The 15,555-nt window shown below is 36.7% G+C and overlaps 2 protein-coding genes across 2 annotated transcripts; both read right to left on the minus strand.

Annotated features, from left to right (window-relative positions):
* Positions 1 to 803: 803 nt before the first annotated feature.
* Positions 804 to 3,280, minus strand: LOC117599234 (guanylin). Its single transcript, XM_034311714.2, has 3 exons — positions 3,125 to 3,280; positions 2,088 to 2,280; positions 804 to 1,191 (listed from the first exon to the last, which is right to left on the minus strand). Exons 1-3 carry the CDS (start codon positions 3,191 to 3,193, stop codon positions 1,127 to 1,129), a joined length of 327 nt encoding a protein of 108 aa, XP_034167605.1. The 5' UTR covers positions 3,194 to 3,280; the 3' UTR covers positions 804 to 1,126.
* A 2,242-nt stretch (positions 3,281 to 5,522) lies between these two features.
* On the minus strand, positions 5,523 to 12,899 carry lactbl1a (lactamase, beta-like 1a). The gene is made up of 6 exons (XM_053240865.1): positions 12,259 to 12,899; positions 10,908 to 11,017; positions 8,911 to 9,068; positions 8,439 to 8,674; positions 7,742 to 7,847; positions 5,523 to 7,308 (listed from the first exon to the last, which is right to left on the minus strand). Exons 1-6 carry the CDS (start codon positions 12,362 to 12,364, stop codon positions 6,330 to 6,332), a joined length of 1,695 nt encoding a protein of 564 aa, XP_053096840.1. The 5' UTR covers positions 12,365 to 12,899; the 3' UTR covers positions 5,523 to 6,329.
* Positions 12,900 to 15,555: the final 2,656 nt, after the last annotated feature.

The following is a 15,555-nucleotide window of genomic DNA, read 5'->3' on the forward strand; positions in this document are numbered from 1 at the left end:
CCATCAGAAGTCACCTATTTATCTGAATAAAATTTGTCTAATTTGTAAATCATTTTTCAAAACATATAGACGTCCCTACGCACTACAATATTATGGGCTATTTTGTGAGGATTGGTGATGTATAAACCAAATTAAGACCATTTTTATTTCCAGATTGTAACACCACAAAATGTGGAAATGTTAAAGGGATTGTGAAATGTGAAATTGAAATGTGAAATGTGAACTTAGTGACTTTAACCATGGCATGGTTGGTTGTGCCAGATGGGCTGGTTTGAGTATTTCAGAAATTGTTAATCTCCTGGGATTTTCACACTCAACAATATAATTCTTACAGAATGGTGCGAAAAACAAAAAGACAGAAACTGGACAGTTGAAGATTGGAAAAACATTGCCTGGTCTTTACGCAATTTAAAACTGCCCAGTTTCGGTGAGCCCGTGCCCACTTGGATTCCTCCCCGATGTAGTCTTCTGCTGTTAAAGCCCATCTGCCTCAAGGTTTGATGTAGTTTGCGTTCTGAGATGCTTTTCTGCTTATCAGTGTTGTAGAAATGAGATTATGTGCATTACCAGAGCTTTTCTGTTAGCTCTAACCAGTCTGGCCATTCTCATGCATTGTGCTGCTGCCACATGAATGGCTGATTGGATAAATACATGAATGACGAAATGTATATACACTCACCAGCCTATTAAATTGTCTGGTGAGTGTATATACCTTTAGATATGTTGTATCTAAAATTTTCACACTTACATTACCACATTTTCAAATGCTTTGACACAGCATATCAATGATCAAGACTAGTTAGTGAGATTTCTATTATATTTAATTTTGCCTTGGGTTTGTACTATATAATAAATGCTGATAGTAAGTAACACATAGAAAATAGGAAACAACTTGTACATAAATTCTACCACAAAGTGTTAGATCTTAAAGCTATCATAACAGAGTTTTAATCCAGGTGAATTTGAAGTTCTTTTAAAATAGTGATTGGAGATAAAAATGATTACAACACAGAGACAGATTACATACAAGTATGCATAATGAATTTGTCAAACTAATAAAAATAAGTGGAATTTAAAAAGAGTAAGATTTTAGATCTTGAAGTATCAGTATAATGCTGAGTCATGTTCAGCAACCAGTGCAAGCAGCAAATGCACAGATCTCACATACATCCTTTTTCCCGGAGAGAAGTGCTGCAGGTAACACAAAAAGAAATGTCTTTTCAGTTCACACTAGTAATTTCAGAGGATAAGAAAGTAGTTCAGTGTAATTGAAACCTCACATCAACTTTCAGTGACTTTCAATATAACTTTAACTCCTTCACATCACACCCCTCCACCCTGTGATTTATCATATACTCTCACCGGCCACTTTAATAGGAACACCTGTATAACTGCTCATTCATGCGATCTAGTCAGCCAATCATGCGGCAGCAATACAATACATAAAATCCTGCAGATACAAGTCAAGAGCTTCAGTTAATGTTTGTACCAAACCTCAGAATGGGGAAAAAATGTGAACTTAGTGACTTTGACCATGGCATGGATGGTTGTGCCAGACGGGCTGGTTTGAGTATTTCAGAAATTGATAATCTCCTGGGATTTTCACACACAACAATATAATTTACACAGACTGGTGCAAAAACCAGAAACTGGACAGTTGAAGATTGGAAAAACATTGCCTGGTCTTTACACAATTTAAAACTGCCCAGTTTCGGTGAGCCTGTGCCCACTTGGATTCCTACCCGATGTAGTCTTCTGCTGTTAAAGCCCATCTGCCTCAAGGTTTGATGTAGTTTGCGTTCTGAGATGCTTTTCTGCTTACCAAAGATTTGAAAATGGGGTTATGTGCATTACCAGAGCTTTTCTGTTAGCTCTAACCAGTCTGGCCATTCTCATGCATTGTGCTGCTGCCACATGAATGGCTGATTGGATAAATACATGAATGACGAAGTGTAAAGATGTTCCTATTAAATTGGCTGGTGAGTGTATATTCCTTTATTTTTATAGCTAGATTTGTGTATTTTAAGTCTTTTCTATACTCCTGGAGTTGCAAACCAAACTATTCTATTCTATTCTACATTGCTTACCAAGTCTGGAAAAATGAAATTGTGCATTTTTGCTTTGGCACAGAGGCTGAAATTCCTCAGGAAGGAGTGGGTTTTCACACACTGTCACAGCGCTGAACACGCTTAAGGGATTGGTCTGTTTGGTTGACTCTTCATTAGCCAGGATGTCCCAAACCTTTTTTACTGATTCGAGTGAGAAAGAAAATTCTCCTTCCTGAATAAAAAAAAATAAAAATAGTCAGTTCTACTGGTATAACAAGAGCAGTCTTCCACCAAATTGCAAAATATGTTTAAAACTGTTTTGCTAAACATAGTAAAATGAACACATGCTGTAATTTAGACACAGTACTACGGACACTTTGGAGTCAGGCACCACACCCTATATATAGTTCCAGAATATTTGCCATTTTGTTGTGCAATGTGTACATTGATCCCAGTTGTAGGTCGTGAGCAGATAAAAAAAAATCACCAGCAGGAATTATAGTACACCCTTAAAAATGTTTATTTAAGGGATGTAAAACGGTTCCTCTTGAAACCTCCTTCAATAAGGAAACATTCTGTTGTAAGTTTCTGCATAGAAACATAAAGGCTTCCTCAAGTAGAATAAGGCAAAACTACATTTATATTTCTTTTCATAAGAGTGTAATATATCTGCCAAACACAAAGAAGTTCTGCTCAAATAGTTTAAAACAAATTGCATTTATATTCTTAAGCATATTTCTATTTCTAACATTTTTCTAACATTTCTAACATTTTTTCCTGTACATTCTCCTTCTCCTTCTCTGTGAGTTAGTACATTTATTACTCTACTATTATCTATTATTAATTCTATATTATATTATAACTGAAATAGTAGTTCAATTTGAGGATAATAATTTAACAGTGCTAGCTCAGTCACCATAGTATTTTGAGTTTAAATCCCACGACTGCCACAGAGCAACTGTTCTGCCCTGAAACCAGACCCTGGTCCTTCAACTCAGATACATGGCTGCACTGGATACTGTCTCACTTGTTAAAAGCATCTTCTAAATAATAAATATAAAAGTAAACACACTTACATGAACAATCACAGCATCTGAGATTAGGCCAAAGGCCAAAATCAGTAGAACGACTGGCAAGACCTTCATCTTCAGCTGAACCCTGGGCTATATGTACTGTCTTCTGACGTTCTTGTATCCCGTGCCTCTGCTGTTCCTTTTAAAACACAACTTCAAAGATAATTACAGCCCTTTGTCATCTCCACCCTGTGGATATGTTAGTTAATAAACTGCAGGTTGACTGGCACGGTAGTGATGAAAACATCTTTTTATTGCTCTGCGTAACAGTGCGAAGACAAACAATTCAGTATCACAGCTGTATTTCAGTAGCTTTCAGTGAGAAAACATGGATATGTGACTTTTTTAAAGCATTTGTTTAGAAAAAAATGATAGATGTACATGTGTATTTACTTTTTTTTATAAAGCAGGTATTATTTATGGTCACATTTTATAATCATACTTTTATAGATATGTACATTTCCATCCATCCATCCATTTTCTGTAGCACTTATCCCACACAGAGTCACAGGGGAGCCTGGAGCCTATCCCAGGGGACTCAGGCTCAAGGCAGGGGACGCCCTGAATGTGGCACAATCACACACACGCACACACACGCACAAACCCATTCACACACTATGGACGATTTGTAAATGCCAGTCAGCCTACATTGCATGTCTTTGGCCTGAGGGAGGAAACCAGAGTACCCAGAGGAAACTCCCGAAGCACGGGGAGAACATACAAACTCCACTCACTGTGTATATTTCTATTTCATAAATTTTATTCCTATTACTTCTATATTGATTGTTCTCTGTTGTTTGATGTATTTTTAGTTTTTGTTGGAAATTAATTTTATATATTTTTTTCTTTTAATTATTATTCTTTGTCTTATTACAATGTATATTATTATTATTATTATTATTATTACAGTTGTGGGCAAATCCTTCATGTTTTTTGTAGTTATAAAAGGGAAAACATTTAAAAGGGAAACTTCTTTTTATCATTTATTTCCAAAAATAGAATTCCAGGATGTTGAAAATGAAGTGAAAAAAAAATTGAAAATGTTTGTCCTGACCCTCTTAGTCTCCAGAAATCTCTGGTGTGTTAGTTAATATTAAAATACAGTACACTGTATGACCATTTCTTTAAATTAGCTGATAGTGTAGGAACATCATGTGTGAAACGTGTCTTGTTGGTATAAATTAAATTTCCTTGTCTTCTTCATTTTGTCTGCAGAGTGTGAAAATCTGTATGCTCACCTGTATTAATCTTAATCTTATTTTTCTTCTTATTACCAATAATGCTGTGGATGTCTTGATCATGGATGATTCGCAGGCTGTGCTTGTCAGTAGGCTCTATGCACATAATACACTTTAATTTAAGTATAAATACTGCTGAAAAAGATTTTTTTCGCCCAGACTCAGCTTTACACATGCTACACATATGCTACGTGTGTGTCTTCATGTGTAATGCCCTGTTTCACCCTGATATTTATGACATGTTCTTTAATAACAAAGATAACTAATGTAAACTCTGATAACCTTGATAAATCATTTGTTTTTATATCAGCAGAGTGTTAGTGTTGCACAATATAGCTCAAAATAGGCTAATGATGGTTGCGCATGTTAATGATTACGTGTATAGGAGTTTATTTCGCTAAAGGCAGTATGAATTAACTTTTTATGGTGGATTTCACTGGGTTCCCACAGGACATGCAGTATCAACACTACACTTTAGTTAGTTCAGTCAGGACTCTTGCAAAGCATATGTTCCAGAAAGTTTTTGCCCTACAGTGAGACTTAAGTCTACACATGGTGATTCCTACTCTATTTCTAATTAAAGAAAATAATTGCAACCAAATACCTGGCTATCAAAATATATGGAGCATGCATAGAAATGAGAGCAAAAGTTTGCACACCCTTTTATTTCTGTGTTTATTTTTTTACAGTTACAAAACAATTTATTTTAATTTGATAAGGCATGAAAAATTCAAGCAGGCTCAAAGCTCTAAGCCTGTTACTATCAGCAGTTAACAGGATCAAGAATACAGCAATCACAAAACCTAAAACAGAAAACCTTTCACACCCCTTTCGCACAGCTAGTGAAGTACTTATCCACTTGTGACACTGTAACTGATAATGAAGGAACACTTGTAAAACTTGCATTAAATGTCTTTGTTGAGTTCTTCATTAAAAAAGGGAGGTGCACAAACTTTTGCATTTAACAGAACTTTAAATATACATTTTTATTTGTTTGTTTGTAATTTGTCATGAATTAACAATACCTGTAAGAAAGTATAGATTTTCATATGTGTATAGTTTTTCAGTAGTGAGCAGACTGTGTAATCATTTAATTTATAATATAGTAATTTAATTGCTCAAATAGATACTGAAACAAAAAACAAATAATAAATGGACAAATAATAAATGTATATGGACAAACAAAAAAATTGTTGGAAAATGTATTTTGTATGTAAATGTAGTTTTTTTGTGTAGATGTGTAGCCATATCCTTAAGGCACTTATAATTTATCTTACAATAAAGACATTCAGTATAAAATATGTTTCTTTGAATTATGCCAGAGTGCTGTTGAATTCTCGATTCTGATTGGTCACAAGGTGCTGATTCATTTTATAACAGCAGCTTTGACAGCAAGACAAAGCACAGATTTGCAATAATTTACACATTTACCAGTTCCCACCCACTAACCAGCTCTCTCCTATCACATGCCTGCTACCAGTTAGGATGTCCTCCAAGACCAGTAAAGCTAGCCATGCATCTCTTTGCACTGTTGCTCATGCTCATGTCACAGGTCAGCTTAACACACTTGGAGGAAAGTGCCAACTACCCTCTTCCACATACATGAGCTCACAGACGGCCATGATTGTTTACTGTCACTCTGATTGACGGGGGGAGAGAATATTCCATCACTCCCACCAAGAGTGCATGATCAATTTTGCTCTCTTGGTCTCCCAGCGGCTGGAGCATCGTTGGTAATCAAACAATCTTCCAATGATCTTCCAAACGGTGCCAATCTTCCAAACGCTTTTCTGTTCCACCAGTGGGAGCCTAGAGTTTTCTTCCTTACATAATATTCATTCACTCATGTACCAAGTTAGTTGGCAAAAAAAAAAAAAAAAACACAGTCTTTTTTCATTTGTAGGCTTCACAATTAAGAATACAAGAGAAGAGAAATTGTTTGTTATTAGTTTCTTTTTTCAAGTACCTCCTCAGTTGGTGAAAATCGGTCTGCGTGATATTCGCATCACATTGTAAGTGTTCAGGCCTGGCACATCAAATCCAGGTGCAAGGCCATTCTCATTGAATGTGTAAAAGTTAAACAGCTGCCTATCCTGAGACTCCATTGAAACAGAAGTGTTCCTGATCTTCAGATGACATGGATACTCCTTCTCAAACACCACCTTGAACACCCTCTTCTCTAAATAACTCAGCCTCCAAGTGCTATACTCCAAAGGGACCATTTCATCCACAGGTGGCCCAAACTGCTGCATTGACAGTATGCCATCTGAGCCTGCTTTGATTTCATAGAAGGTCATGTTACTGTAGGTGAAGAGGCCCATATAAGGAGCTGGATCAGGAGGAGGTACAAGGACAGGAGGTGCATCTCTAAAGGCCCTCTCCATAGCAGGGATGAGATAACTGTAGGATTTGGTTACAAGATCTTCATCAGCAGGCTTAGTTCCAGCCATCAGAATGACCAACCCCAGCTTAAGGTGCGGCACAAGTGAGAGCACAGCCGAATACCCATCCAGATCTCCATCTTTACGGATAATCTCATATTCCAGCTGTTCGTACACTTCCCAAGGTGTGCCTGTTTGGTTTGAGAAGTAGCTGGTGTCACAGTGGAAAATAGGCGTCAGCAGGGTTTTCAGTGTGTCCACCCGGACCACTCCATGGTTATATGCCCCCAGGAGAACCATCATCAGCTTGGCCATGTCCGCCGTAGTGGAGTACATCTGTCCCGAGGGTCGGTACCAGCCAAGATCATAAAGAGGCGTGGGCTGGCCACTTGGGTAAACCCCCACTGCCATCTTTTTCTTAATCTCTGCGGTGATGTCAAAGCCAGTGTCCTCCATGCCTACTGGTTGGAGGATGTTTTTGGATACCCAGCTCTCGTAATCAGTTCCTGTCACTTTGTCTGCCATGACGTGGGCCAGCAGGGAGAAGGCCAGGTTACTGTAGTGGCATCTGGGGACAGAGAGGTGGAAGAATACTTGTCTGGGAAAGTCTTTTGCATGGATATCCAACCTTGCCCTGGAGATTGATGTCCTAAGAGATTTTGCATCATCCCTAATTTAATCTCAGGCACTTGATCTAGTTAATCTTGTCTATGCTGGCATTTATCTAGCATTTACTTAGCATTTATTTACACATTCACTAGTCATTATGTCCCATTATGGCCAGATATATTTGTTGGGCTGCTGAAGCAAGGTGATTTTACTGTGTTTCATGTACTTCGTACTTGGACATGCCAGAATATTCTCACCAGGTAATGAACAAACACTTTAAGAGCTGATATTGAGCCTTTTAGGAGCTGTGTTAAAGGACAAACAATGTGCAGTACATATTGTCCCCAGATCTGGGGCTCAAAATCACTCTGTCATACAATTAGTTATCTTACTTTGTTCCAGGGTCTGCCACAAGAATATCATCTTGCAGTAAATCAATTGCCTCTTGAGTCTGGCCATTCCAGAGTAGGCTGGTTCCTCTAAGTCGCCTGGGCAATCCTGCAGTCAATAATATTAAATTATGTTAGACAATAAACAATGATATAATTATTACTATTACTTTATCACTGAGTTAAACGGCATGGTGCATCTAGTCCGGAGTGTCTTTATTCCATTTTTTTCGGGCATCAATCCAAAATACTCTCACCAAATAGTCATTTAAGGATAATGTCAGTCAAATACTGAATCATAGGCTGAACGAGTCTGAGATGATTAATGTTCTGAATTGCATTTACAGGTGGAAACGTATTACAGCAAGGCAATTCCCTATTTAGACACAATTTACCAAATTATAGTCTCAGCTTATTTAGAATTTCAGTAAGTAAAAACACACTTGCATAATGTCATCAAGGTCAATTAGCTATTTTGTGTCTAGTGTAAATTTTGACTGAAGTTTTATGATCAGTACAAGTCATAGATAATCAAGCTCCTCCTTTGTGGACTTTTCCATTTTATACTTTAACATTTCTTTTCAACTGACATACCCAATTCAACGAATCAGTTAATTATCAAGCTAAATTACATCGGTCAAAACAAACGCTAAAACTAAACGTGACAGTGATCTGGCCTCCCATATCTAGATCTCAGTACCTGATAGTTGACTGGCCATTCTTCTGAGAGTGATAGAGGAATGGAATTGTCTTCTGCCATTTCTTGTAAATGCTGCCCCAGACTTTGGTTCTCTGTCCATCTGTTTTCTCAGAGGGTTCTTTATGGTGAAGTTCTTTACATACTTCTCTAGAGGGTCATCCAAGGAGTTCACTTTACCATCCTCCCACAACTTGTATAGCATCAGAGTGGGGAAGATCTTAGATAAAGTGGCAATTCTGGTGTAAAAATGTGAATGAGTGGTATTTTCTATAACCATCATAACAACAGGCTCAATAAGACATGCCGAATATTGTGTATATTCTAGAGATATTGCTTTGTACAAAAGTCACTGGGTTGGATACATGTGAAAGGGTATCATCCTGGATGTAGATATGTAATTTATGAGATTATGAGACATACAAACATGCAAAGCCACTGTAGATAAAGAGAGTGTAGGCTGTCATTTCCTCACCTATACACTGTGTACTCGTTTGGTGGTGAAGACTTTGGGTCACTCCCATTTCTTCTGCCAAAGTTCCCATTCCACAGCACTGAGTCATTATAGATGACAATGCATGAAATTGCTGGCAGTGTTGTTGCATCAATTCTGGTCCTCAAAAGAGAATCCACCTAAAAAATATTTTGTTGTTATAGGCATACGGCTTATTAGGTACACCTTACTTGTATTTACAATTTTTGGCCATGTTATCAGATATACTTAAGCACACTATGTAGATATACAGTATGGGTGATTATATGATTATATGATTTGGCTTCCATTTAGCACTTAAAAACATTTAATCTATTTTTTTAATCATTGAATCTAATAGGGAAGCGTGAATTTAACTATTCAAAAATATGTTACACCATCTCAGGTAACAATATCTAATTTTTTTAACAAGGTTTCTTTCCTGACAGTCATTGCCTTTTGCTCTTAAAATTGATAAAATTATCAAATACACCAAATGTGGTTAACTAGCATCCATACTAATGGCATGAACACATTAAGGACTTAATGATTTACTTAAAATAGATTTTTTAATTAATACATTACTTTAAATCTTTAATTTGGATAACATGGTTGAACTTTCAAAGTGACCTCATCATACAATATCACTGAAAATAATTAGAAAAGAATTTGTGAATGTTGTGGGGGCTAAAATGTACATTTTTCATAACCCATAATGGACTCATGGAAACGGATGTTGCAACCATGAGCTGTTAAATGGATTTAAACATTAATGCAAAAAAAAAAAAAAAAGAAAAGATTTTTGAAGTACTTTAATGATTAAATTTCAAGGTAAAGTATAGCTGTAATGGGCTGGGGAGACAAAAATTCTGTTCTGTAAGTGCTGTAGAGGGTTTATTAATGTTTTAAGTAAATTTGCACATAGGTTGCTATGAAGGACACTTTACTTATGTTTAAAATGTCTTTTAATTTACATACATGTTGGTAAATGTAATATCAGTGAGACACAAGTGGCACCCTAATCGTATAATCACCCATCCAGATAATGACTGTAGCCCTGCTGCTCTACTCAAATGATCAGACCCCATCTATTTCATCAACTGATGTAAAGTGACCATCATAGGACCACCACTGACCAAATATTTAGATATTGGACCATTCTCTGCTCATCACTGACAGTGGTGTGGTGGTGTATGTGGTGCTGGTATGATGCAGAGCAGTGTTTCTGTGGTTCTAATCCTGGACTTTCCACCAACAGAACACAGTAAATCCAGGTGACATTATTTGTAAGCCAACTTGTTTTTGAGTTAGTGCATTGATCTAGTAAATATATACGCAAAGAACATTAATTCATTGAGACGTCTTGCCAAACATTACAGTTGTGAGGTTCTGAGCCTTGTTATTCTCCTGATCATTTATGCTGTTTGACCCTTTCTTTTTTGTATTATCCTCTGGCCTGATTGCCCTGTGATTTCCTGTGTCCTGGCCACTTCCTTGTTACTGAATTTCATCTGGATTGTAATTTTGTTTTTCTATGTTTGGATTTTTGTAGTAAAGTGGCTTTGTCCATGGATCCTAACTCTGTCTCTTTCTCTCTCTCTTTCTGGCTCTGATATGTTACAATCCTATTACTATGTTAATGACATAAACACCTGTTAAAGGAACTAATAAGTAATTTATGAGATGACATTTAAATTGGAAAGAATCAGATGACCATGAAGAAACATACAAATAAGCAAAGCACAAACATGAGAGTGAGCTGATAACCTGCAGCGGTCCTATGCTGGATGTGGAAGAGGATTGGTTTGTGAATAGCAATGGGGTAGAGGTTGAAATAGTATATCTACAGAGTGCAGCTATGGTGTACTGTTATATTAATAATATTGTATTGGGGTTAAATTAACAAAATAGATCACGCATGACGCACCATGACAAAGTACTGCGGAGCATATTATTGATCCTGTCATCCATTATTACTTCTTTTTCATAGCTGGACCAACCTTTTCCAGAGCATCCATTAGGACAGGTATGGGATGCTTCAGAGGCACAGGCTCTGGGAAACGTGGGCACATTTTCTCTTCATTCACCTCTTGGACTTTTATTTCAGCCACTAAAACAAGGGAAAATTGCAGGACATGAGTGAGGTACCTATTGAAAGAAAAAAACATGCTTTACTTCTGTAATGCTGATAGGTAAAACAAGGACTATATATGTTTTTGTAAGGACAAATTTAAACATAAATTTATATTAACGCACTTGTTCTATTACATTATCGTTTCTATAGTAACAGCTCATTCACAGAGACTTGAATGGTGGATGCTCCATATAATCTACAGCTAATAACTTTTTTTTTTTTAATTTTAACAAAGAAAACCATATAATCATTGATGTTGTGAGGTTTTCTGTAAGGAAACATTTATATAACATTTATGGAAGGAGTCTCCATAATATATAACCATAATAAATAATATATGGAAGGAGTCTCATGTATCAGAGCTTTCTAACAGTCAGTACATTTTCTGTCCTGGGAGAGTCTTCAGGATGGACAATTTTGTGTTTTCCAGTTTCTTGCGATTTTTGTCTTATTAGCTTCAAAAGTGTGGAACAAGAGAGGCTGGTAAGAGAATGTTAATAGCTGTTATAACATAAGTGATAACAGGAACTAAGTTTTTGCTTGGATGTTCTACAACATTAAATGAAACTCCATGGTTAAAAAGTATGATGTTCATTAATCTAAAAAATGTATTGTCAGATTGCTGTAGCATAAGAGGAATAAATAACTTATGAATGTGCAGTTATAGGAAAATAATCACTATTCTTCAGGGTGGTAATGACCTTCACGCCACCCTATCATTGGTTAGTTTCCTAAAACAGCATGCCACATTGTGTTTTAATCCTTACATTTACAGATTACAGACAGCACTTTTATTCTATTGGTTGAGATATAACATAAAATGTCAGTTATTCTAAAATGACATCTATCACCGAAATACAATCTGGACTGTTGGTCACATTATTCACCCCGGGCTATTATCATAAAATATTCATATGCATCTGCAGTTGAATGTAATGCAGTGTGAATGTGAAATGGGCTGCATTAGGGTGATGTACTCATTTATTATAGAGTGTTTCAGTTCCTTTGACAGCACCACCTCCAAGTGAATATCAGGCTTTACTGTCCTAAGTAATCTGTGATCCTCCATGTCAAGCTCTGTGTAATCCTCTGGCTTCCCCCCACAAGCAATCAGTTAAGCATAAGGAGATCAGAAAGTCAAACATTCAAATGGACCTCCAGACATTACTGAAAAGACCTTTTTCCAAATGTGATTCTGCAATTATTTACTCTCTTACCTGGTTTGGCCTTGGGAAGCCTATATTGCCATATAAAACAACCAGTCATGATGAGAGAGAGGATGAAGAAGAAGAGGATGGCTAGATTAGTCCACTTCAGCTTCATACTGAAGGTTGAATTTGTCTCCACTGGTATAGCAAGCGTGAGAAGTTAAAGAGATCAAGACTGTAGTTAGCAATATCCAAGTAGTGTTATGTTGTCATGACAGCAATTTTTATTGTATGATTATTTTTTTCCACTAGTCAAGTAATGGTATTGTTAAGTTTCCAAACTCAGTGATCCATTATTCTTTACCATCAGCTAACCTTTAGTGTACCTTACCTCAAAGTATGATTTGCTGAGGTACTCAATGTCAGAGATTCAACCTCATGATGCAGTACCACTCAGGATCTTCTTGCTACTCTGTTGCTCCAGTCAGAAATTTTCAAGATTTAAGCTACCAGGCAGGAGGTACAACTGTGGCTAGCGTCTGCTCATCAGTCATGTAATCCCAACCTTTCTCTGTCTTCTCACTATCCACTCCACGTCATAATCTGGAGATATCCTCGTCTAAGTCCTCACACTTTTCACCCATGGGGGAATCCTTTATACAAATGAATTCTGTCCATTCAGCTTACTCCTATATGGCTTATGTATACAATGTCTGTTTAATATAAGCTGCATTTTACAAATTAAAGAGATCTTTTTAATCTTATATCTGTAATAAGACAGACACTGAAGCCTACAACCTTGTACATCACTGAAATATGAAATATTAGATGTTAAGATTGAAGGGATGATATGTGACTGATAAATTGTGCACAGAACACCAATATTCATACTTTTGGATCATTTGTGAATTAAAACCATGAAAGTGCTTTATTGATACAGCAGTTTTTAAGTGTGTCTGCTGTATTTCAGCTTTCTAATTGGCAGTCTGGTTGAGGGGTTAGATGGTAGGGCTACAATGTCTATCAATATCTAGCAGTAGCTTAACAATGAAACTATTAGGGTTGAGCAATGCATTATATCATAAGTTCTAAGTGCAAGAAGAATGATTACACACTTAAAGGCAGATAGACAGCTGCATTCGTGATTTCAGTTTTTCAGGTTGGGAATGCTCTACTGCATTCTATGTGTTACAGATGTGTCAGAGAAGTGGGTCGAAAAATATCAGCCCAAATGTTGATCAAATCTAGGGGGAGTATCACTCTGTGTAAACACCTGACCTAATTCAAATGTCACTGATGACTGCATGAATCTACAGTCTGGGCTAGAAAGAAATCAGCCCCAGCCTTACTTCCTCATAACATTATGTATATTTTTCTTACAACTATTAGAGGTGCTATAGTGCTTGGTTCCACAAATAATCCTCCTTAAAATATTTGTCACAGCACATAATGTGCCTTGTTCCCAGGATCAGCTCCGGCTACCTTGATAAGGATAAAGTGGTTAATGAAGATGAATGAATGAATAAAATAATCAGAAGTAGATGCCAAGAATGAAACCTTATATGGATGTATTTTTGTTTTGAAAGACAAGGGTGCTTAGCATTGCTTAGCCCTGCATTTAAACCAGCCAGTTTATTTTTTGTTTATTCTTTTTTTTTTTTTTACATGTTGCAATTCTATAGGTTTTGTTTCATTTTTATAATATTGTACTAAATACCATAAGGCGGCTTTTAAAACCATACCAGATTTTACTGAGGCTTCCATAATTTTTGCAAGAAGTGGAGCATTTAGTTCTTACAAATATGTATATGTAGCAGGTGGGAGGGTATGGTTTAGCATGAGGGTGGTGACTGGGGCACAAGCTAACAAGTAGTAGTAGTTCCTTTGGCAGCCCTAACTGACTAACATGGCACACCTAAGTGCTTTTTTCCACTGTACTGTATATGAATGTGATAGCTCTTTTATGAGCAGTGAGCTGATCGTGTGTGTACGTGGTCATGAGCAGTGCAGAGCAAAGCAGAAAGCAGTGAGCAAGCTGGAAAGCTGTCAAGTTATTTGTTTTGAAAAGTTTTACATTACTGACTGACTAGCGTGCCAAAGACACAAGTCTAAATAAAAAGCTCATGTGCACTCTTAATCTGGATCTGCTCTGGTGTACTGCTGACAAACAAAGACAAAAAATATGTTTTATCTGTTCTTTCAGATAAATCTGTTCCCTTTTTCTGTTACTTCCCCTACCATCAAAGAAGCTATCAAAGTGTCAGGTTTGAAATACAATATGCACTCATCCTACACATTATTCACGAGTCACCTGTGTACATAAGTTTAAATGTGTACTTGTACCTCCTGATCTCTGAACACAACACTGGTATAAAGCTGTCATCTCTAACAGATGGCTGCTTGGACAGGGCAAAAATGCGCACAGGATTTGAAGAAGATGAAATAATGGCAGCTTGTTCTTTTATTTCATTTATTTAGAAAACATCTCAGTGTCTTTGTACAGTAGGGAGTTGCTCTGGCAGCCCTAATCTTCATTTCCTGACTAATCATGCTTGAAAAATCAGTCTTTATTAGAAGAATTAGATTACATTGGTGCATTTTGTTTAATTATATTTTATTACATAATTTCATGCACCACTGCTCTGTTATCCAAGCTGTATACTTTATTTCATGGATATTTTTCGTACATTTTTTGATCACTAGGCATTCATACAATGATACAGCAAACAGCACAAGAGGGCACCAGATTCTTCTGCATACTTCCTTCATCTAAATGTAAAATACAAGCCTTGTGAAGCTCCTAATGTTGAAGCTTTATTGATGCACCACGAAATACAAAGAATGCCACAAAATGTCAGGCAACAAATGGGATTCAAGAGAGTTATGGTTGCTTAAATAACATTTGACTAGTTTAACCCAAATTAGTGTAATGTATTGAAAAGACTTAGAAGGCCAAAGCTTTGCATCATACCTTATATACATAGTAAAACTCATGTTGCAGCCTTTGTGCCTGTTAGGTAAGGAATGAAACATGATGGGGTATGCTGTTACAGGAAAATAATCTACCGAAATAATAATCTACTGAAAATAATCTACTAACACTCTAAAATAATCAATCTGGGGTTGAATGATGTGCCCAAAGTAGACTATCTTCCTATAGCAACATGTCCCGAAGTGTTTTATTCCTCTTATACTGCAGCCATTTGGCAAAAATTGCCATTTTTTTTATTTATCAGTGAACAATACATCATACTTTTTATCTGTTTACAGTTACATTTAATGTTGTGGAATGTCTACACTTACATTATAGCAGCTATAAACAGTCATTCCTGAGCCTCTCTTTCATTTTCTCTCTTGAAAGTACAA

The sequence above is a fragment of the Pangasianodon hypophthalmus genome, chromosome 16 (genome assembly GCF_027358585.1).
Source record: "Pangasianodon hypophthalmus isolate fPanHyp1 chromosome 16, fPanHyp1.pri, whole genome shotgun sequence".
Lineage (NCBI taxonomy): Eukaryota > Metazoa > Chordata > Actinopteri > Siluriformes > Pangasiidae > Pangasianodon > Pangasianodon hypophthalmus.

Coding starts and splice junctions, on each gene's coding strand:
- LOC117599234 (XM_034311714.2), bottom strand. CDS start 3,193: ATGAAGGTCTTGCCAGTCGTTCTACTGATTTTGGCCTTTGGCCTAATC. Junction 2,281..3,124: donor CAGATGCTGTGATTGTTCAT/GTAAGTGTGTTT, acceptor TTTTTTATTCAG/GAAGGAGAATTTTCTTTCTC. Junction 1,192..2,087: donor ATTTCATTTTTCCAGACTTG/GTAAGCAATGTA, acceptor TGTTACCTGCAG/CACTTCTCTCCGGGAAAAAG.
- lactbl1a (XM_053240865.1), bottom strand. CDS start 12,364: ATGAAGCTGAAGTGGACTAATCTAGCCATCCTCTTCTTCTTCATCCTC. Junction 11,018..12,258: donor GCTTCCCAAGGCCAAACCAG/GTAAGAGAGTAA, acceptor CCCTTGTTTTAG/TGGCTGAAATAAAAGTCCAA. Junction 9,069..10,907: donor TAATGGATGCTCTGGAAAAG/GTTGGTCCAGCT, acceptor AATATTTTTTAG/GTGGATTCTCTTTTGAGGAC.